The sequence below is a fragment of the Adiantum capillus-veneris genome, chromosome 22, assembly GCF_014529385.1.
Source record: "Adiantum capillus-veneris isolate H3 chromosome 22, ASM1452938v2, whole genome shotgun sequence".
NCBI lineage: Eukaryota > Viridiplantae > Streptophyta > Polypodiopsida > Polypodiales > Pteridaceae > Adiantum > Adiantum capillus-veneris.
Genome location: NC_140952.1, coordinates 124,084,314 through 124,107,103, shown reverse-complemented (window position 1 = coordinate 124,107,103; position 22,790 = coordinate 124,084,314). Strand labels below are relative to the sequence as shown.

The following is a 22,790-nucleotide window of genomic DNA, read 5'->3' as shown; positions in this document are numbered from 1 at the left end:
GATACAATAGGGACAGACTCGCCCTTCAGTTTAATATCAAGTACAATTGTTTTGCCCTTCTCTGTAGTCAAAGTCGCTTTCCTCGCCCGATAATCGACCATTGTATTGTTCTTGTGGTACCAAGGAATCCCTAAGAGAACATCACAACTGTAAGGTGCAGCGGAATGAATGTTGTAGATTAGTGATCTATATTTCCTCAAGGTTCCTTTTAGTTCTTAGGGAAGGAGAGAGCCTTCCATCTTTATGGAGAGTGCTATGATCACGAACAAAGTGAGTGGATATTGTGCGTGCAAGTGTATGAGACTGAGAGAAAGAGAGAAGAGAGATACGACACCCGAGAGTTTGTAAAACCCTCCTCCGAAGGCCCCACTCTCGTCGGCGAGAGTGGTCTAACTTTGATTGCACAAATGTGTACAATGATGATGCATGGGCTGATGCAAACGGGGACTATGTCGATGACGACGATGAAGACTTTAGGGCTGAATTCGATGCTCTTCTATCTGCTATCCACAAAGGGGTATTGGCTGGGAATCTGCACCACTTTGGGAGGCTGAAAATGAATGATTCACTCCTGTTTTTATGGCTGAAATTGACTGGTTTTGTCAGGGTTCATGAGGTGGCAAAAACACTGAGGATCTGTCTTTATCTGGCTACGTTTTTAGGACTGTTGGTACCTGCTGTTGTACCTGCTGAAAACGCTGCAAGGGCTGTTGTTTCCATGCTGAAAACGCTACACAAAAACGTTGATAAGGGCAGGTTTGCTAGCGTTAGCAAAAACGCTAATGGCTGATGCTGTCCACGATAGGGAAAAACACAAATGGTGGGGACTCTGCTTGCGATAGGCTATTGTGAGGAAAACGCCAAAGATGGGGAGAGGATGGCGATGCGGGGATGGCTCACCAAGGGATGACTTGGGGAGGTCTTGTTGAGAGAGGGAGGAAGCACCTGCTGCTTGGGGAAGCCTGTTGTACTCTTTGCTCATTTGCCAGAAAGTGCTAACTTTGGGTTGCTTATATATTAACTTAGCAAAATTGCCCTACCTACTTTTGTTGGGAAGTCACTTAAAAATAATAAGTGAAAATACCAAAAATAGGGAAAATAGGCTAAATGCACTAGAAAATTCCCCTGATTGAATCTGATGGATTCTGAAGAGAATACTGATGATCATGCTGTGTACAACCGGAGGATATGCATCTATGCTAAGTGACTGGGCATGCACGGTCTACGAATAGACTCACAAAAGTGCCAGATCACTGCTAATCTAAACTGACTGGACTGACTGAACCCTGCAGTGGTGTAGCTTTTCAACTATTCATGAAAAATCCGCATACATTCGTGCTCATCCATGAGAGAAACGTGTTCAACATACAATATGTCATGCTTAGGAAAAGGGATCACATAACGATGCTGACTAAAATACAGGAAACGATCACGAATGAAACATTCGAACAATGCGTGCGTATCAATCATGCGAACACATATTACTTCCTGTGAGGGTTCTTTTGACCTAGGCTCGAGAGCCAAGATCGATCCTTCCTGAATGATCGAATCGTCTTGTGGGGGTTCTTTGGACCTCGACTCGAAAGCCAAGATCGGTTCTTCGTGATTGATAGAATCTACAACGAGGTTAGCTTCGCTAGAAAAAGCATCCACTAACACATCATCCTTGTGAACAATCACATCATCTTCATGCAACTCATCATGCTTGTGAGAAATCACATCCTGATCATGCAAATCATCATGCTTGTCTTTATTATCCAAATCATCATGCAAATCATTATGCTTCAAATCATCATGCTTCTCATAATCATGCAAATTCTGTGTATCATGCTTTAGAGAAGAAGAGACTGAGAGAGTCTCCTTCTCCTGAATCCTTGTAATCTTGTCCTGCATATTAGCAATGAGAGATGGAGAATGAGCAATGTCTTCTCCATGAAAGACAGTAGTAGAATCACTTTTGGCATTGAGAGTTAAAGTGTTAGCCTCAAAATCAATGAGAGCGTTAGTCTCACGAAACCATTGAATGCCCAAAATCATATCACTTCCTGAGAGAGGAGAACATCTAGTGAAGGCAGTCTGCTGAATTGCAAACAACACATCAAGGCACTCCTCCGGGATGAGAGCGTCCATACCGGGATGAAAGCCACAGACCTCGATAGGAGATCTTGGACTAACTTCGAGGCGGGCTCTCTCAACAAGAGAGGAACTGATCACATCATGCATACTACCTGGGTTAAACAATATCACAAAACGGTGCCCCTTCGTACGACCATAACATTTAATGAGAGATTCACCAATGGGAGGGCCTTGAGAAACTTGGGACACACTCGTGTTATCATTCATTGCATTGACAAAGGAAGTGGGTGCTGTGGGTTCTTTAGATTCATTCGATTCAAGCTTAGGACATGTTCTTTTTATGTGACCCTTAATGTGACAACGAAAACAACGACCTTCCCTAGAATAAGTGCTTTGTTCTTCCGACGTGATGTATCCTCCAACAATTCCTTGTGCTACCTTTTCATTTGGAGTAAGCTTAGGTTTAGCAATTATGTTGGCCTTACCCTCAGATTCATTGGAAGAATTCTTTGATGAGAGATTGTTGGAAGATTGGTTAGAAGAGTTATCATTCTTACCATTCTTACCGTTCTTACCGTTCTTACCGTTTTGAAGGTTCTGAGAAGTCTGCGAGGTACTTGTGGAAGTCTTGTTTTCCTTGGGCTTTCCCTTGTTGTGTTTCATCTCCTGTGCGAGAGCAATCGCTACCGCCTTGTTGAGATCGATTGGATCGAAGACTTCGACATCGTACTTGATATACTCGTCCAATCCAAAGAGAAAAGCCTCTTTGCGCTCATCATCCGATTTGCGTAATTGAGTACCTAGCTGCAAAACAAGATCAGAAAAAGACATAACCAGCATACCATTTTGCTTGAGAGAGCACCAATCGTCCTTCAATCGTGCGAGGTACTGAGGTGCCATAAACCGCGCCTTGAGCTTGTCTTGGAAATCAACCCAACTAAAAGAGAGAGACGTGAAATCGTCGGCTGTCTCTAGGTGTGTGCGGCTAACTGTGCCTCTTGCCATGCGTGGTACCAATTAATGGCATCACTGGCAAGGTACATAGCTGTCGTCAAAACTTTGCTATTTCCTGTTTTCTTAGTTGTCGCAAAATAAGCATTAAATTGATGCAACCAAGAATGAATAACCGTAGCATCCATCTTACCGTCATACTTACTGAAAGTCAATTTTTCGGTGACTGGGTGATTGGAATCCGCGTCGTGGCTTGCACCACTTGAGGAACTCCCACGATCTTTGGGTGGTTCGGTCTTTGAGGCTAGCGCTTGTCGAAGCAATTCTTGAGTGCATAGTGCTCGTTGAGCTTCACGCTCGGTTTCCAAAGCCAATCTTTGAGCTATACGATCGGCCTCCAAAGCCGTGTTTCTTGCCGCCTCATCCGCCTTTCTTAGTTTTTTCCGTTCTTTGCGTTCGTTGCGCTCGTGTTCTAAAGCAAGTCAATTGTCTTCTTGTTGTGCGGCAAGTTTTGCGTTTCTTTCGTCGCGCTCACGGTCCTGAGCAAGGCGATTTGCTTCTTGTCTATTCATCATGGCCATCATCTGCTTGACCATTGCCTCCATAGGGTTTGGTGCACTTGGTGGCGTAGATGGTGAAGGGGGAGGGTTGAAGAAATCATCTCCTGGTGGGAAAGAGTCTTCGTCGCCTCTCTCATGCTCATCACCTGTATACGAAGTATCCATTCCGCTTCGGGTGACGACCATGCACTATGATCTTGGGTTCTTAAGTTCGCGAGGAACTTGGGTTCTTGAGGGTCTTGAGGTTCTTGATTCTTGAGGGTTTTTGGTTCTTGAGGCTCTTGAGGTTCTTGAGTCTTGAGGGTCTTGGGTTCTTGAGGTTTTCTTTCGCTTGCAAATCGCGTTGGAGAAGGATCTTCTCTTCACCCGAGTTCTACTCCTTTCTGCAAGCGCACCCCTTGGCGGCCTTGCGCTCACACCAAGGTTGCTTTTTTCCACCTCACGTTGATTGGCCGGCCTCTAAGTGCACGGTCCGCTCTCAATGAGTGAAAAGAGACACAAGGGGAGGCTGGACAAGCCCTTCTTTCTTGGGATTCCTGTCACTCTTCAACAAAACACGATTAGGAATCGACACGCCCAAGCGAACTTGGGTTCGTGCAATCGCAACAAGCAAAAAAAATAATTGTGGTTCTTGTGGTTCTTCCCTTGAGTAGTACAAAACACTTCCAAAGCTCTAATACCAATGTAAGGTGCAGCGGAATGAATGTTGTATTTTCTCAGGATTAGTGATCTATATTTGCTCAAGGTTCCTTTTCGTTCTTAGGGAAGGAGAGAGCCTTCCGTCTTTATGGAGAGTGCTGACCACGAACAAAGTGAGTGGATATTGTGCGTGCAAGTGTATGAGACTGAGAGAAAGAGAGAAGAGAGATACGACACCTGAGAGTTTGTAAAAAACTCCTCTGAAGGCCCCACTCTCGTCGGCGAGAGTGGTCTAACTTTGATTGCACAAAGGTGTACAATGATGATGCATGGGCTGATGCAAACGGGGACTATGTCGATGACGACGATGAAGACTTTAGGGCTGAATTCGATGCTCTTCTATCTGCTGTCCACAAAGGGGTATTGGCTGGGAATCTGCACCACTTTGGGAGGCTGAAAATGAATGATTCACTCCTGTTTTTATGGCTGAAATTGACTGGTTTTGTCGGGGTTCATGCGGTGGCAAAAACGTTGAGGATCTGTCTTTATCTGGCTGTGTTTTTAGGACTGTTGGTACCTGCTGTTGTACCTGCTGAAAACGCTACACAAAAACGTTGATAAGGGCAGGTTTGCTAGCGTTAGCAAAAACGCTAATGGCTGATGCTGTCCACGATGGGGAAAAACACAAATGGTGGGGACTCTGCTGGCGATAGGCTGTTGTGAGGAAAACGCCAAAGATGGGGAGAGGATGGCGATGCGGGGATGGCTCACCAAGGGATGACTTGGGGAGGTCTTGTTGAGAGAGGGAGGGAGCACCTGCTGCTTGGGGAAGCCTGTTGTGCTCTTTGCTCATCTGCCAGAAAGTGCTAACTTTGGGTTGCTTATATATTAACTTAGCAAAATTGCCCTACCTACTTTTGTTGGGAAGTCACTTAAAAATAATAAGTGAAAATACCAAAAATAGGGAAAATAGGCTAAATGCACTGGAAAATTCCCCTGACTGAATCTGATGGATTCTGAAGGAAATACTTATGATAATACTGATGATCATGCTGTGTGCAACCGGAGGATATGCATTTATGCTAAGTGACTGGGCATACACGGTCTACGAATAGACTCACAAAAGTGCCAAATCACTGCTAATCTAAACTGACTGGACTGACTGAACCCTACTGTGGTGTAGCTTGTCCACGGACACATAGGGTTGGGATGTGTCACATGACAACAACCCTCCAAAGGCATTATGAAGAAGTCCTCATGCCCCAAATACCCCTGACAATGCAACCGAAGTTTGCCAATGACAAGTGTAATGGCTACGTCCCTGCCGGGAGCCGCTAGAACTGCCTCCGCAAGTGGTCCCATCCAATTGGGAGTGATCTCGAGCCGCGCCGCCAATTCCGGTGAAATGAAGTTGGCCTTGGCTCCTCCATCAAAGAAGATCAGGGGCTCTTGATCTTTCACTTTGCCCCAAGCTCGGCAAAGTTCTGTACTCTCGTCCATGGTATCGGGATCGGTACCCACACAATCTGGAACCAGTCCTGTTTTCATCTTGCCTTTTCGTCCACGTTTCTCAGCTGCTCTCGAACTCTTAGCCTTGTCGTCGTCCTTATCATTCTGTTCTTTCTGTGCCTTTTTAGGGCACTTCGCGGAGATATGTCCATGTTCCCCGCATTCAAAGCACTTCCCCTCCTTGATGAATCGAGCTCGCTCCTGAGAAGTAACCTTGGGTCGTGCATCCTTTTTCTCTGGGTTGCTCTTTTTCTTTCTACTTTCATTCCCAGAAGTCTGTTCGGCTCGTTGTGTCATGGCCTCATCTGTGGGGTAGGTTAGACTGCCAGAGTAAATGGCAAAGCCCCGCTTCGCATGACTCATCAACTCCGGAATAGAAGCGGACTTCTGTTCCAAGCAGTGATCTCGGATCTCTGTAGGTAGACCCAAGGTGAACCGCTCAATCTGTTCTCTGAACGAGATCTTCTTGAATGAAGAGGCGGGTAGAAAAGAGCTCCAGAATCTCTCACAGTAAGCATTGATTGTATCTTTCTTGGTCATCCGAAGATGCTTCCAAGCAGCTCGTATATCGCGTTCCTACTCTTCGGTCAACCAAGAAGAAATAAAAAGCTTCTTAAATTTCAGCCATTTAACTCGCGCAGTCTTGTTTAAAAGAAGAGTGGACCACCAAGTGCAAGCATTCCCCTTAAAGTAAGAGACAGCTCTTTGAATCTTGGAGTGCTCTGAGTAGCGTCCTCCCGCGAAAGCAATGTCAAACTGTTGTATAAAAGACAAAGCCTTCGAAGCATCTGAATATCTTGAAAAAGTATCAAATTTGATTGAGTGTCCACCTTCCTTAAACTCTCGGAATTTCTTGCTTTTATCTTCTAGAAAGTAATACTGGTTGGCTTTATAAAAATTCTTCTTGTTCGCATAAAAGTTTCCATCATCGAAGTCTGAACTGTCTGTAGACGAGTCCTCAGTAGAATTGTCAGTCTCTGGGCGAGATTTAGACTTCTTTGCCTTTTTCTTGCCCTTTCCGAAGCGTTGTTTCTTGCTTCGCTTTTTACCTTTTCTGTCTTCTTCGCTCGAATTTGAAGAGCTAGAAGAATTGTCAGAAGAAGAAGAAGAACAACAACAACTAGGTACTCCTTCAAAGTGAACACGCTTTTTCTGTTTCTTTGCTTTGTCAAATGTCGACTACAACCCAAATAACCCGGGAAGTCAGTGCCTTTCTTCTGCTTTTTGCCGTGCTTTTTCTTTTGTGCGTCAAAAAGCTGAGCAATCCGTGCATCAACCACCTCTTCTAATTCCTTCTCTGAATATTTCTTGTGAGCAGAAGGTTTCTTGAGAGCGGGTTTCGGGGGTGGTGTCGTGGTTTTCTGCAACTGCTCGTACACTTCCTGAAAAGAAGTCTCGCTCATATATTTTGCAAATTTTGGATCCTTCGCAAAATTGAGCATCATCTTCGTTGCATCCCCGATCAATTGACGACGCTCCATCTCTCGTCGCTCCGCCTGAGTAGGCTGAGGCGGGCCATACTCTCTGCCAGCATCTTCGTTGTGATCCTTGCCCGCATCTCCAGATGCAGAGGGAGTCGACTGATCCTTGCGTGAAGCCATAGGTGCCGCGGAAAAAAAATTCGGGATCGGATTTCCGTAGAAGAGAAATCGGCTTTTCTCTGATACCACTGTAACAAACTTGGACACTCCAAGTCAAGAATCAATCGCAACAGCACCAAATAACCACTTCAAAACAATTCACAGATCACAATAGATTTGCATTGGCTTGGCGGAGTTCCGTGCCTAGAGATATTGGCCCCAAAGACTGGCGCCTTTCGCTATTTCTTTATGTATTAAATCAATGTCAAAGTATAAGAGAGCGGTTAGGGTTTCACTCTCATACTCTGCGTCCAGATGCTCTGCAGAGTGAGCCCCTCACCGTTTATTTAAAGATTACAAGGGATGCCCAAAAGCAGAGCCCCAAAAGCTTCCAGTTCAAAAACAAGTGTTCTCTCTCACAAGCTCTCTCTCTCTCTGTGTGGCTTTAATAAAATAAAGCAAGTATCCTTCTCTCTCTCTCACATCGTATCATGCGTGGAGAAAAGCAAAAATTAGCGCCGCTAGCTGGCTGTTTTTCATCTCAGCAAAATCTGGCGCGTTTTCCGGAAATCCGTACGCTGGCCACGTGGCATTTTCAGCCGGCTGTTTTAGGCTTTCCAGCCACATTAGGGTTTCAGCCAGCAGTTAGGGTTAGGGTTTCCAGAAATTAGGGTTTTTGGTAGAAATTAGGGTTTGCAGGAATTAGGGTTTCTGGCAGAAATTAGGGTTTCTGTTGTCGATAGCCACGTCATCACTTTGTGACACAGTTACAAGGAATGGCCATTTTCAGGTCTCCGTTCCCCGTTCCCCTTCTAACTTCCCGTTCCAAATCCCCATTCCGTGTTCGAAACGTGAGTATCTGTAACAAGGAATGGCGTTTAATGCCCGTTGCCGTTCCCTGTTCCATGTTCCAAAATCCCATTCTAGGTAACTATCCCGCACGGTACTTCTTTTTATGTTGATGATTCAAAGAGTACAATTGCCAAGGAGTCCAACTACAACTGTGCAACCATGCACTAATTTGGCAGTGGCCCTTAAGGCCTCACTTATGAAGGCTCTTGGCCCAAAAGAAAAAGCTATGAAAGACTAGTGTTCCCAAAAGCTGACGCCTGTAAAAGTCAACGCTTTCAATAACCTTCACTGAAAAGTAGACCAAATTCGTAGAGCATACCACATCATCATCCAAAAAACACGCCGTGTTTTATAGCACAATTTCCACAGCCATTTACGAGTGGCCGCGTTCTAACTTGGGTCCTTTGTCTGGCAAAAGCTCTCCCTGTCCGGTCGGTAAGGTCATGGCACGTCATCACTTTGTGACACTCTACATGTTTGCAACTAATGATGTTTACTCTTTTCAAATTTTGCATGTTTGTTTGAGAATCTAAGAGTAATGACAGCAACATTCTGACTAGAGAAGCTAGTGCATCAAGAGTTCCGTCTAAATTGAGGTGGCTAGAGCCTAGATGGTGATCCTAGTGCATCAAGAGTTATGTCTAGATTAGATGGCCAGATGGTGATCCTAGTGCATCAAGAGTTATGTCTAGATTAGATGGCCAGATGGTGATTCTAGTGCATCAATTCTAAATTGGATGAGATGACAAGATAAATTGTTTGCATCTAAATGTTTAGTGTGAACTTTGTGTTTTAGACTATTATCCGAAATCCCAATGAGCATCGTAAGTGATTGATGGTGAATGCTCAAGATGAGTGCTCTGCGTACTCAAAGTTCCTTTTACTTCATGAGAGATGTGCAAGACTAGAGAGAGAAGACAGAATGATACTGTGAGTGAAGGTTCTGTGAGTGATAGAGAGAGAGAGAGAGAAGACTAACACCAGATGGCCTCCCTCCAAGGGCCCCCCTCTCTATCGCTAGAGAGGTATTTGCTTTAGATTGCACAAATGCTTTTTCAATGGTCCTAAATGCTGAGATGCTGATGGGATATTGCTGTAAATGCTTGGTTCTGCGAGACTAAAGGCTGAAAACTGAAAACGCTTGCTGATCTAAGGCTTTGGCTGAATTCTGAAAACGCTGACTGGTTTGAGGCTTTGGGCTGAATTCTGATGGCAATGCAAATCTGCCACTATAGTCTAAAAACGCTGGTAGACTGAGTATGTCGATGGTAAAACGCCGTGGATGTTGATGGTGGTAGTGCTAGCAAAAATGCTAGAGGTGTTGAGGTACTGCAGGTACTTGGTGCTAGTACTGAGGGTACTAACTTATGCTTGAGAAGTGACCCCTATGGCCACTTATATATGGGATTAAAGTTGGGTCATGCCAATAAAAACCCATGATTTCTAAAAATGTCACTTATTAATAATGAGTTATTGGCTATGCTCATGTGCACACTGCAATCAGAGGGTATGCAACTAATCTAAAGTGCATGGACAAGCATGTCTTGCGTACAGGCTCACAAGGGTGCCAAAAACCATAGTTACCCGGAACGCGGAACAGGAACGGCGATGGGATCCCCCGCGGAACGGGGGAACGGTGAGGGGTCCGGAACGGAACGGTGCGGAACGGGAGGCATAAAAACACCCAAATAATGCAATTTTAAGCTCTGTGTGATTGAATAATAGTAGTGTCAGAGTCTTTTGACTCTAATAAAAAGACTCTAATACTCACAAAAAACTTGATTTAAAGACCATTCAACCTTACTATGGCGAACGTGTGTCGTATAGACTTGAGAGCTTCAGGGGGGAGGGATGCGGAGAGAGAGAGAGAGAGAGAGAGAGAGAGAGAGAGAGAGAGAGAGTGGGAGACTCGACTCTCGAGAGAGCTTGAGAGAGAGGGGGAGAGGGAGAGAGCCTTGTCGACTCTAGAGTCTAGAGTCTAGACTAACGAGGCTAGAGCTTGAGAGTCAAGACTTGAGACTCCAGAGGGTAGAGCTTGGGCTTTGACCCTTGAAAGCTTGTGTGCACTATGACGGTAAGGGGTGGGGGGAAGGGCATTTAAGAAGGGGGAGCCTCACAAGATAAAGCTCAAAAATCTGAAAATCTGCCATTCCCAACCGTTCCGAGCTGTTCCGGGCTGGCCATTCCTGTACCAAATCCCCCTGCGGAACGTCTGGCCGTTCTGGGCCATGAAAACATAGTTACCAAGAACGGGAAACCGGAACGGAAACGGGGAACGGGAACGCGGAACAAAATGCCATTCCCTGTTAGGCGTACTCACGTTTGAAACACGGAACGGGGATTTGGAACGGGAACTTGGAATGGGAACGGGGAACGGAGACCTGAAAACGGCTATTCCCTGTTACTATGCATGAAAACCCTCCGGAATGCTGTTCCGGTGTTCCCTGGTAACTCTGGCCAAAACACTTCCTAGGCTTTCCTAAACCTTAGAAATAGGAGTTAGCTTGTCCACATGCACATAGGGTTAGATGTGCACGTGACATCATGCTTTGGGAAAGTATTGTCTTGTGGAGATGTTGATGGTATGTATGCATGGACTGAGTGTCTGCTACGATTTGGTTTATGTCTCTGTTGTAGGCGTGATCCAAGAGCGATCACTCTTCTTTAGGTTTTTTTTTTTTTTTTTGGGGGGGGGGGGGGGGGGGGGGGGGGGGGGGGGGGGGGGGTGGCGGGGGTTTATATGTCACAAAGTGATGATGCGGCATGCTTGCATCATACCATGATCCACAGGTACTGATGTGACATATTGTACAGAGGGACTGATGACGAGAGCTCTCTTTATATCATATGATTTCTTATAGAAAGCTAACCCTTTAACCTTTTAAAAAATATCTAGGTAATATGGGAGGTTGTTTTTAACACAAATAAAACATGAGGGGGAGCTAATCACGCCAGCTACCTACGCTATAGGGGTGTGGGTGCGATCAAGCCAGAGGGTTATTAAGTATTTGATCCCGAAAGGGTATAATCTGGCAGTTCTACTTGAAGAATTCGATCAATAAACAAAATCCCCACTTGGGGTCGCTTGCAATGGCAATCCACTGCCACCAACTTGTGTACAACTCCGACATCTTCTCCATCTACCTTCACCCTCTCTTGTAACAATTCTATTCAGCTGTTTCAAGTTGCATTTGAAGCCTTAATAGTGATTCCAGTGCTTTCTTTCTTGGCAGCCCATGATCCTCTTCTCTCTCTTTCTGGCTGAGCATCAGCGATCTCTCTCCCTCTCTAGCGCCCCTCTCCCTGGCTGCCAAGAGCTACAAAAGCAGAGACTCTCACTCCCAGAGACAGAGAAGGCGAGCGCTTGCAAGGAGAAGATGCTCATGCAGATGTCAGCCGCGAAGAAGACGTTGCCGGTGCCCATTGATGCCCCAAGTGTACCAGATATCGCCAGGACCTAGTGCACGAGTTCCCTCGCGAAGAGGTGCCTACAAAGAGAGTTTCTATCTCGACAAGTTGCTGTTTTCCTCTGTTTACAGCCCGTAAACGTCATAGACGGGGCTGATTTACGAGAAGGAACCCGAGAGCACACCTCTTCTATGTGTAGGATTGGAAGAGAAGTTTCTCTGTATAGAGATCTCCTCCGGGAAATTGTTTTTTGAGAACAGAGTTGCATTTCGAGCATCGAGACTCCGAAGGTAAAGTTTTTCATGTTATGATCTCTGAGTATTTGTTTGCAAGTGTACTTCCTCTTCGTGAGGGAGTAGGAGCTGAGGAAGGCATAAGCCTCTGTAGGAGAAGAGCGTCTTGAGAACCTAGAGCTAGATCAGCCAAAGGGTTTTGCACCCAGAGCTTGGGAGTAGATCCATGGTTCGGAGAGAGGTAATCTCTCGAGTTGTGATCCGGAGGTTGAGATTCCCAAGGAAGGATTTCGTGTCTAGGAAAGCAGAGTTATTCTGTAGGAAGAGGACTCTGAAACCGAGTCGAGAAAGAGTTGCAAGGATGCCATGCCCTGAGTCTGGAAGGTGAGATCGAGAGGCGAGAACATTGGTTCTCGAGGATTCGGAATAAGGAACAAAAGTTCCTTGGAATAGGATTTTGTCCTAGGAATAGAAAGCTGAGGCTTCCAAGAATCATCAAATCTTATTCTAGAATGAACGTGGTAATACGTTCGGTTCAAGTACTTGTATAGACTTCTCCCAAGTAATAAAGATACTTTTACGGGGGGGGGGGGAACCAACCCATCTTTTGGTCCCAGTACTGTGTCGATCTTCTCACTCTCTCTTTCTCTCTCTTTATTTCTCTCTATATAATTTGGCTTCAATATTAAATGATAAATTCCATTTATCCGAGTATATTTTATATTGTTATGCGCTCCCATTTGTGACAAAGGGAGTTGGCGTAGAGCCAGAGGTGCATCACCTACAAACTCAAGAAAGACTTCCCCATTTCAACTCCTTTACCTTTGCTTCCCAGCCCCCCCCCCCCCCCCCCCCACCACCACCACCCCCCCTGTCACATGACACATCCCAACCCTATGTGTCCGTGGACAAGCTACACCACAGCATGGTTCAATCAGTTCAGTTCGTCCGATCAAGTTAGATTAGCAGTGATCTGGCACTTTTGTGAGTCTATTCGTAGACAGTGCATGCCCAGTCACTTAGCATAGATGCATATCCTCCGGTTGCACATAGCATGATCATCGGAATTCCCATCAGAATCCATTACGATCAGTTAGGGGAATTTTCCAGTGCATTTAGCCTATTTTTCTATTTATTGGGATTTTCCTTTATTATTTTTAAGTGACTTTCCTACAAAAGTAGGTAGGGCAATTTTGCTAAGTTAATATATAAGCAAACCAAAGTTCACACTTTTTGGCAGAAGAGGCAGCAGGAGCTTCCCGCTCAACAGGCAACTTCTCAGCAGTACCCCCCCTCATGACCCCCTATCGCCATACCTCCCACTCCTCTTGGCGTTTTTGTCTAGAATCGGCCATCGCCAGATCAGCCCATTTCCTGGAGTTTGTGACCCCTTCAGGCAGCCCCCAAAGCCCAACGTTTTTGGGATTGCAAAGCATCAGCAGAATCAGCATTTTGACATCAGCAATTTCAGCCAAGCTAGCGTTTTTGCTGGCGTTTTTGCCTTGCTGCAGCGTTTTGACTTTCAGCCCCAACCTGCCGCAGATACACATTATTTTCAGCCTTTAGCAAGTTAGCAGATACATCCCAGATCGGATGCAAAAGTTCCCCCATCTTTAGCCCAAGAAAACGCAGCCAAAACACTCATTTTTAGCCACCGAAACAGTCCCAAAATTCAGCGATTAGAAGATCTCAAATTTCAGCCGTCAAGTCGCCGTCGTCGTCATTGGCATAGTCCCATTGCATCAGTCCATTGCATTCGCATTGTACACCTTTGTGCAATCAAAGTAAGACCACTCTCGCCGACGAGAGTGGGGCCTTCGGAAGAGGGTTTTACAACCTCTCGGGTGTCGTATCTCTTCTCTCTCCTTCTCTCAGTCTCATTCACTTGCACGCACAATATCCACTCACTTTGTTCGTGATCATAGCACTCTCCATAATACGGAAAGCTCTCTCTTTCCCTAAGAACTAAAAGGAACCTTGAGCAATAAAGATCACTAATCTTGAGAAAATACAACATTCATTCCGCTGCACCTTACATTGGTATCAGAGCTTTGGAAGTGTTCTGCATTACTCAAGGAAAGAACCACAAGAATTTTTTTGCTGCTTGTGATTGCACGAACCCAAGTTTACTTGGGCATGGCGATTCCTAATCGTGTTTTTGTTGAAGAGTGACAGGAATCCCAAGAAAGAAGGGCTTGTCCAGCCTCCCCTTCTCTCTCTTTTCACTCATTGAGAGCGAACCGTGCACTTAGCGGCCGGCCAATCAACGTGAGGTGGGAAAAAGCAACCTTGGTGTGAGAGCAAGGCCGCCAAGGGGTGCGCCCGCAGAAAGGAGTAGAACTCGGGTGAAGAGAAGATCCTTCTCCAACGCGATTTGCAAGCAAAAGAAAACCTCAAGAACCTCAAGACCCGCAAGAACCCAAGACCCCCAAGAACCCAAGTTCCTCGTGAACTTAAAAACCCACAAGAACCCACAATTGCAAAATGGTCATCACTCGAAGCCGAATGGATACTTCGCTTGGAAGTGATGAGCATGAGAGGCGAAGAAGAATTTTCCCCACCAGGAGGTTTTTCCGACCCTTCACCATCTACGACAAAGATTGCACTAACTCCTATGGAGGAGTTACAGCAGATGTTTAAGAAAAGAATGGCAGAAATGAAACGCAGACACGCAAAAGAAAAAGCAGAAAGAGAAGCCGAAAGAAAGGCAAGCCAAGAACGGCGCGACCGAAACATGCAATGTCATGGATGCTTTTCCTAGCAAAACTAACCTCGTTGTAGATTCGAACAATCACGAAGATCCGATCTTGGCTTTCGAGTCGAGGTCTAAAGAACCCTCACATGACGATTAAATCATTCAAGAAGAATCAATCTTGGCTTTCGAGTCGAGGTCCACAGATCCCCCACAAGAAGATTCGATAGATCCCGAAGAAGCGATCTTGGCTCTCGAGCCTTGGTCCAAAGAGCCATCACAGGAAGTATTATGTGTTCGCATGATTGATACGCACGCATTGTTCGAATGTTTCATTCGTGATCGTTTCCTGTATTTTAGTCAGCATCGTTATGTGATCCCTTTTCCTAGGCATGACATATTGTATGTTGAGCACGTTTCTCTCATAGATGAGCACGAATGTATGCGGATTGTGCATGAAAAGTTGAAAAGTTTGTATGTCAGGAGTCACATTTCATGTCTCTTCCTTGGCATGACACAGTTTCTGAACGAGCACATGATTATATGTGTACCAAGCATGGGCATTTCCATTGTGATTTGCCACAGATGATTGATTTCGATCAAACAGAAAAGATTCAACCGCATTGTTTGCATGTGTTTGATGAACGAGTTGTCACTCCGTCTCTATGTTCATCTGCATTGCATGCACAGTCTTTAGAGAAGACAAGATTTTTTTCCTTCACTTTACATGGAATGGGTATGTTCATGGTTTTGTGTTGGAGATGGTTTCAAGAATTTTCAGCCATGGAGATTCTTGAAGACGAAGGAAGCAAATCTCTAGACGAAGTTGAAGCAAGAAAGGAGATTAAAAAGACTTTGAGTCGCTTTCCGCGTGGCCCAAAGAAGCAAGCGTTGCAGACCTTTATGAAGTTCAAGTACCGCTCGACACACACAGCAGAGTGGGCCGGCGAAGAGTCCCTTCCAGGATTCCGAATGCTGTTGGCGATCTCCCTCGACGCCATACAGTTCGGTACCAATACCTCACTTTGAAAAGGAGGGGATATCACGTGACACATCCCAACCATATGTGTCCGTGGACAAGCTACACCACAGCAGGGTTCAGTCAGTTCAGTCCGTCCGATCAAGTTAGATTAGCAGTGATCTGGCACGTTTGTGAGTCTATTCGTAGACCGTGCATGCCCAGTCACTTAGCATAGATGCATATCCTTCGGTTGCACATAGCATGATCATCGAAATTCCCATCAGAATCCATTACCATCAGTTAGGGGAATTTTCCAGTGCATTTAGCCTATTTTGCTATGTATTGGGATTTTCCTTTATTATTTTTAAGTGACTTTCCTACAAAAGTAGGTAGGGCAATTTTGCTAAGTTAATATATAAGCAAACCAAAGTTCACACTTTCTGGCAGAAGAGGCAGCAGGAGCTTCCCGCTCAACAGGCAACTTCTCAGCAGTACCCCCCTCATGACCCCCCATCGCCATACCTCCCACTCCTCTTGGCGTTTTTGTTTAGAATCGGCCATCGCCACATCAGCCCATTTCCTGGCGTTTGTGACCCCTTCAGGCAGCCCCCAAAGCCCAACGTTTTTGGGATTGTAAAGCATCAGCAGAATCAGCGTTTTGACATCAGCAATTTCAGCCAAGCTAGCGTTTTTGCTGGCGTTTTTGCCTTGCTGCAGCGTTTTGACTTTCAACCCCAACTTGCCGCAAATACACATTATTTTCAGCCTTTAGCAAGTTAGCAGATACATCCCAGATCGGTTGCAAAAGTTCCCCCATCTTTAGCCCAAGAAAATGCAGCCAAAACACTCATTTTTAGCCACTGAAACAGTCCCAAAATTCAGAGATTAGAAGATCTCAAATTTCAGCCGTCAAGTCGCCGTCATCGTCATCGGCATAGTCCCATTGCATCAGTCCATTGCATTCGCATTGTAAACCTTTGTGCAATCAAAGTAAGACCACTCTCGCCGACGAGAGTGGGGCCTTCGGAGGAGGGTTTTACAACCTCTCGGGTGTCGTATCTCTTCTCTCTCCTTCTCTCAGTCTCATTCACTTGCACGCACAATATCCACTCACTTTGTTCGTGATCATAGCACTCTCCATAAGACGGAAAGCTCTCTCTTTCCCTAAGAACTAAAAGGAACCTTGAGCAATAAAGATCACTAATCTTGAGAAAATACAACATTCATTCCGATGCACCTAACACCCCCCCCCCCCCCCCACCTTCCTCTTTTTACCTTAGCAATTTACCTCCAGGTTATTCATGATTGTACGTACTTTTTACAGATGGTTGTAACTTTTGGTTTGATAAGTGTTGCTCCAAATGTCTATGAAGCACAGAGCTCTAACATCGGTTTTGGAGCCTAAGATTTTTAGAGCTTTCTTGAAAGAGATACCATGTCTAACCAGATGCGACAATAAACTGCCACTATAGGACTTCTGACATTAACAAACTTCCTCGCTAAGCAAATAAAGCAAAAGCTAACAACAAGTTGCTATTGGTCCATTACACGCAAGTGCACATGAAAGAGAAAATATATGATAATGGCACAAACACTGACAAAATATGATGAATTATCTGCACACATTCTCTATGTGATATGAGTCATAATTTGCGAAGCACCAAATTTAAGTCTCATACATAAGAATTTTGTCGTAGGAGTCCTTCTATGCCATGTACTTGCTTCCGTAATAGACAGGACTACATGTCACGCAACTGACAAATATATTACAAGCACCTAAGAGGACACTCAGCCAAACCGGAAAACTTAAGCAAGAATGACAAATGATGCACACCAAAAAACCTAACACTGCAGCTTCGCATGTCTGCGCAAGATCCTAACACATTTGATACATCTACAGTCAGGCTAATTGACACAGTTAACATGAAATTTCCTAAAGCATGATACCTGGGACTCCCACGATTGGCAACCTCAGGTCCATCAGATATTGGCAAACCCCTTTCCAAATCTTCCACTTGTGTATTATGCTGAGATACAGATTGTGATGTACGAGGAGAATTTGAAGTATGAGACGATGAAGCCACAGATACTGATGTGACATCATCTTCTTGGTGACGTGCATGACGCTGTCTATATCTCCAGTACAAAAGCGGAAGGATAGCAACACAACCTGCTGTGTAGCCAATAATCCACAGAGCCAGAGGGGCTTTTGGCTTCTCATCACGTGACAATGCAAGCACAATAATAGAGGCGATAATTTGGCTCAACGTGATTGCCACCTCAAAAGATATCCACAAGCCAGAATTCAAAGAACCGCTTCGCTGAGGCGAATTGAATCTGCTACTTTCTCTACGCTGTTGTCCAGAGCTGGAAGTCCTCAACAAACTGGTTCGTGGAATGAGTTGCAAGCGGCTTGATGATGAAGACGACCTTCCGATAGAATTAACCGCTGGGTAATCAAGGTGAGCTTGACTTGGTGCTGAAACTGGTGAAACGATGGGAGACTCGAGGCCACCAACAGTGTTTTCTTGAGGTGAATGGGATGGCAAATTCAGTGAATGGAAGCTGCTGTGCTCATTTGGGATGGCCTGAGCAATTGGAGCAGAGCGCACAATATTGTGGGGCTCGTTGCAAGTATCCTGATCCATAAGCAAAGGGTGGGTGTCGCTATGGCTCAAAACTAGATTCAAATCAATCCTGCTACTTGCCATGAACCCACAGAGCGACCTTCACAAAACCAAACTCTAAATGTCCACATTGATTTTAGCATCTTCGTGCCGTACCGAATCAACCTCTCCATGTCAAGTAGCCCATCCCTTGGCAAACAAGCTTCTATAACAGATAAACCTCATGCCCTCCAAAAAGGCGTCTCTTCTGCATACACGATTATGTGAGTTGGTATGCTTTGAGAAGGAGGATAACTGGAGGAGTATCTAAAAGGCACAATGAAAAACAGCCATCATTATGTCGCAGACAAGAATGTACAAAATGCAAAGACACAATCTGTCAAATTCACATATCAATCGAACTACATTGTTTTCTGGAAGTAAATGTGGAGGCCCTCGGTAAGATGAGACCAAAAGAAAAAGTAAGAAAACGCACAGCCGCCGTATGAGGCAGGCGAATAGACATGAAACGGAAAGATCTATGCCACAGAGCTCACGAATGACGGCGAGGGGTGGGTGTGTGTGTGTGTGTGTGTGTGTGTGTGTGTGTGTGGAGAGAGAGAGAGAGAGTGTGCAGGTGTGTGAAGGAGGGAGAATGGCCAACCTGACAGTAAGATCCCGGTGTTAGCAGCGCTCTCCCAATGCTTCTCCGTGTCAATGTCCCGCCATAGCCACTGAGCTGGAATGCGGAAAAGTCAGGTCACTGGCGTGCGTATAAAAAATTCGTGGAAAGCTTGATGACAAAGTAATTTGTGCTGAAATGTATGGGAAAAAATACCTTTGTGTCCCTATTGAGAGCACGGAAAAAATAAAGAAAAATGTGTCACGATTCCTTGAGACAGACCGAAGAGAAGTTTTTAACGTTGAGAGAGAGAGAGAGAGAGGAGAAGAAAAAGAAGAAGAGAACTTCAACGTCGTAGGAAACTATCCCAAGAGACCTTAAAGATCTATTCGACGAGGAGAGTTGAACTCAAGACCTGATATTCAAGAGCGAGTGAGAGTGTCGGCACATGCAGCACGACTAGCAAGAGGACGGTGAGGGCAAGAACAGCAACCGACCAGTCCCCTATTGTGCACATGCATGGTTGTCAATGGTCTATTGTTGCTCTCCACCTGTTCTTGCGAAGCGTGGCAACCAATCAATCATCTTCTTGCATTCCCATCGATGCAGATTGGCTACAATCAACACTGCACAAGCATTGTTGTTCTAATACAAGCAATAGAAGAGGCGATTGAAAACTACGGGGGTGCGGTGGACGTGAGGTGGGTCTCTTCCACTTTTTTGTTGGGTGTAGACTCGTGGAGGGTGCATGTGTGCACCATGAGAGAGAAAGAGAATTGAGATGAGAAGTTCAAAAATGTGTGTGTGTGTTTCAATAATAGCATAACATATACGCTAAAGAATCCTTTCAAATTACAAAAGACACTTGTAATTGAATTGGCCTATTTAACTTGAGAGTCGCGGAAATTAATGAGAGTACTTTTAAGAAATAACTTTGTGAGCATAACGGGTGAACGTATTTGAAGATAGCAACATAATCATAGCAATTAGTTAACTTGGCATGAACAATACTTCTGCAAGAGAGAGAATTTAGAGAACATGACAACAGTTGAGGACCGGATTTATGTGGAGCCGGTCCCCCCTCCAATAGGCATTTGTATTATGATTTCTCCCATTAAGAGAGACTTGTTACAATACAGTCTTTGTGTTCCTTGTGACCTAGGTGATGCAATGAAGATGGAAAGCTTCATGCATCACAAACATAACATAAAACTTGAAGAAAGCTTTAACTATCCCACGCCTCAGTCCCAAGACCTCAAACACCTTCGAAGGTGGAGAAAGCTAGCAAGGAATGAGGGTAGGGAAGAGGAAGAAGAAACATTTCGTAGGAGAAAGAATTAGTTCCTCACTTATCATACTCTTGTTGCTAGCATACATAATAGCATAGTAATGAAGAAGAAGGAGATGGCAAGCTTAAGCATTGAAGCATGGCTCTTGGTTGGATTTGCACTCCATAGCCAAGAGTGTTGGTGTAGGCTCTCAACCTCTACTTGCTTGGAGAGGGAGCTCTTGCACTTTGCATAGCACACAATGAGAGTGTTTGTGAGTGTGTGTGGGTGAGTATACCCCCTAAGCAACCCCCTAGCTTGCTTGGGTCGACCCCCCCTTGTAGCTCATGCTTGAAGCTCATTGGACCCCTCCAGCCCTAGCCAATCATGAGCAGGAGACATTACAAGCAGTAGGGGTAGCCTTGAGACAAGTGTCCCCCTTTCCCCTTTGAGAGAGAGGGCTAGATAAATGCTAAATCAATTAATTAAATCTCCTAAATTACTATTGGACCCCTTGGGTGGCCAACCAATAGGTTTCAGGCATCTCATGAAGGTAACATAGGTAGGGGCCTAACATGTGTCCTTGTTGCCTCTTCAAGCTTGGGCCTTCCTTGTGTGTGTGAGTGTGTGTTCTCTCTCTAGCCCCTAGGAAAAGGGCTCGCCCCCCCTCTTGTAGGGATCTTTTGACTTTTGGTGCTCAAGCACCTTAGTCATCAAGCATGACTAAGCACTTGGACTAGGGTGTATTCCCACAAGCATCTCACGCAAGCATGTCAAAGCACCTCAAGCACCTTAATCAAGTAGCAAGTCAAGCACCTCAAGCATGTAGCAGATCAAGCACCTCAAGCACCTTAATCAAACACCTCAAGCATGACAAGCACCTCGAGCTTGGGCCGGGTTCCCGCCTCAAGCTCAGCCCTAGCTTACCTAAGGTCAAAGGACTTTTACACACATTATTGGAGGTCTTCAATGAAGCTAACCCTAAGGTCTTATGCTCCATTGGTTAGCCTTGCTCTTTGATAGACCATCTCTCATTTGGGCCCCTTTACCATTGGCCCCGTGTTGAGATAGATCTATAAGCACATATCTATATCTTAACACTTGTTCCCGTTTATTCTCCCACATTAAGTGATCAATTTAATATGAGAAAATCATTTGGGTTGGTTAGATATTAGATTTTATGACACACTAGAAACTATGTCAATGAAAAGGTGGTATAATTCCCACTTACAAGCTCTCATGCGGTAAGACCAGAGACAAGTTTTATGATGCAATTTAGCCTCGAAGTGGGCCACATATACCTGTTTCTTGCCTTTAGCCATTATTTTTTATGGGTCAGTGTGACAGTACTCATTCGTGCAGTCAATCTATAATTTGGAATCACCTGTAACATAAAGAGACATTAGTACATAAGTCCTACACCCCTTTAGTCGGAGTCGAAGACCAAATGTAATGTAGTAAGTATAAGAGTCAATCTATACTTTGGAATTACCTGTAACATAAAAGACATTAGGACATAATTCCTGCACCCCTTTAGTCGGAGTCAAAGACCACATGTAAGGTAGTAAGTATAAGAGTTAATCCCCAAAATCATAATACATATAGATGGGATATACCATTTTTCCTCGTTTGTTCAAAAGGCCAGGGACGTATGCTGCATAGGCCCATAACATCGATGCAATAAGCAACCACTTACGGCTTCATGCGCAACCCATTTACACCATATTTGTTGGAATTAGGGTTGCAGAGAAACGCACACAACTTGGAGAAGACGAAGGAAGCTCAAGGCACACAATAGAGAGTGTGTTACTTAGTGTGCAATGGAAAGATAGATAGCCCTAGAGTGATGGGCGTATATACAATGCGCGAGGGAAAAAACCTCCTAAAGAGGGGAAAAATGCCCCGATGGTCCTAGTGTGTTCACACACATCACTACCACATGTATATGGTAACAAATCCCCCCTGGAGTGATGCGGTGAACGAGAGTTGGCACATGAGTAAAGGAAAGTGCCATGCCCTAAGGACATGATCGGTCCACAAAGGGGAGTAAGCCCAAAGCTTTGCGGAAAGCTTCAAGCTTCTCACGAGACAATGCCTTTGTGAAAAGATATGCAAGGTTGTCCTGTGTTGGCACATAAGCCAAGCTAATCTCTCCTGCTGAGAGCCTCTCCCTGACATAGTGGTAATGCACCTCAATGTGCTTTGTGCGAGCATGAAAAACTGGGTTCCTCGCAACTGTCAATACGCTCTAACTGTCAGTGTAGATAGTGTTGGCAGTGTCCTATCCAACACCCAAATTAGCCATAAGGCGTCTCAGCCATACACACTCAACCGTAGCTATGAAAACTACCCTGTACTCAGCCTCACAACTTGAAGTGGCCACAGTAGGTTGCTTCTTGCTCAACCATGATATACATGAACTGCCAAGCATGAAACAAAAACCAATTGTGGACACTCGCGTGTCAAGACAACTAGCCCAATTTGAATCCGAAAAAGCATGTAAGTCTGGCGGCAATGATCCCCCCTTGGGATAAAACAAGCCAAGATGTAAAGTGCCACTAAGGTAGCGGAAAATCCTCTTGACAGCCTACCAATGCTTAGACCCTGGGCTATGCATAAATCTGTTGACATGTGAGATTGCAAATTTAATATCCGGCCTCGTGTTGCATACATAAATGAGGCAGCCAATGCAGTTTGATAAAGAGACATTGGTAGGATCGCCAGCATCATGTAGACTCAACTTCAAACCTGTTTCCATAAGAGTGGCAATAGGTTAGCAATCCTCAACTCCAAACTTACATAGTAATGTCTCTATGTAACTTTTCTAACACAA

The 22,790-nt window shown here is 45.0% G+C and overlaps 1 protein-coding gene across 2 annotated transcripts in view; it reads right to left on the bottom strand.

The window, feature by feature from the left end:
* The window catches only part of LOC147430151 (E3 ubiquitin-protein ligase At1g63170-like), a 49,090-nt gene extending 30,201 nt beyond the window's left edge, over positions 1-18,889 (bottom strand). Inside the window, exons 1-2 of one of the 2 annotated variants that reach the window (XM_086494653.1) lie at positions 18,732-18,889; positions 17,409-18,394 (exon numbers count right to left, since the gene is read on the bottom strand). In XM_086494653.1, coding sequence (XP_086350779.1) covers positions 17,409-18,172 — 764 coding nt within the window. In that variant the 5' untranslated portion in view covers positions 18,173-18,394; positions 18,732-18,889. The remainder of the gene's footprint in view (positions 1-17,408; positions 18,395-18,731) is intronic. The other variant, XM_086494654.1, reaches the window with a different exon arrangement.
* Between the last annotated feature and the right edge of the window lie 3,901 nt (positions 18,890-22,790).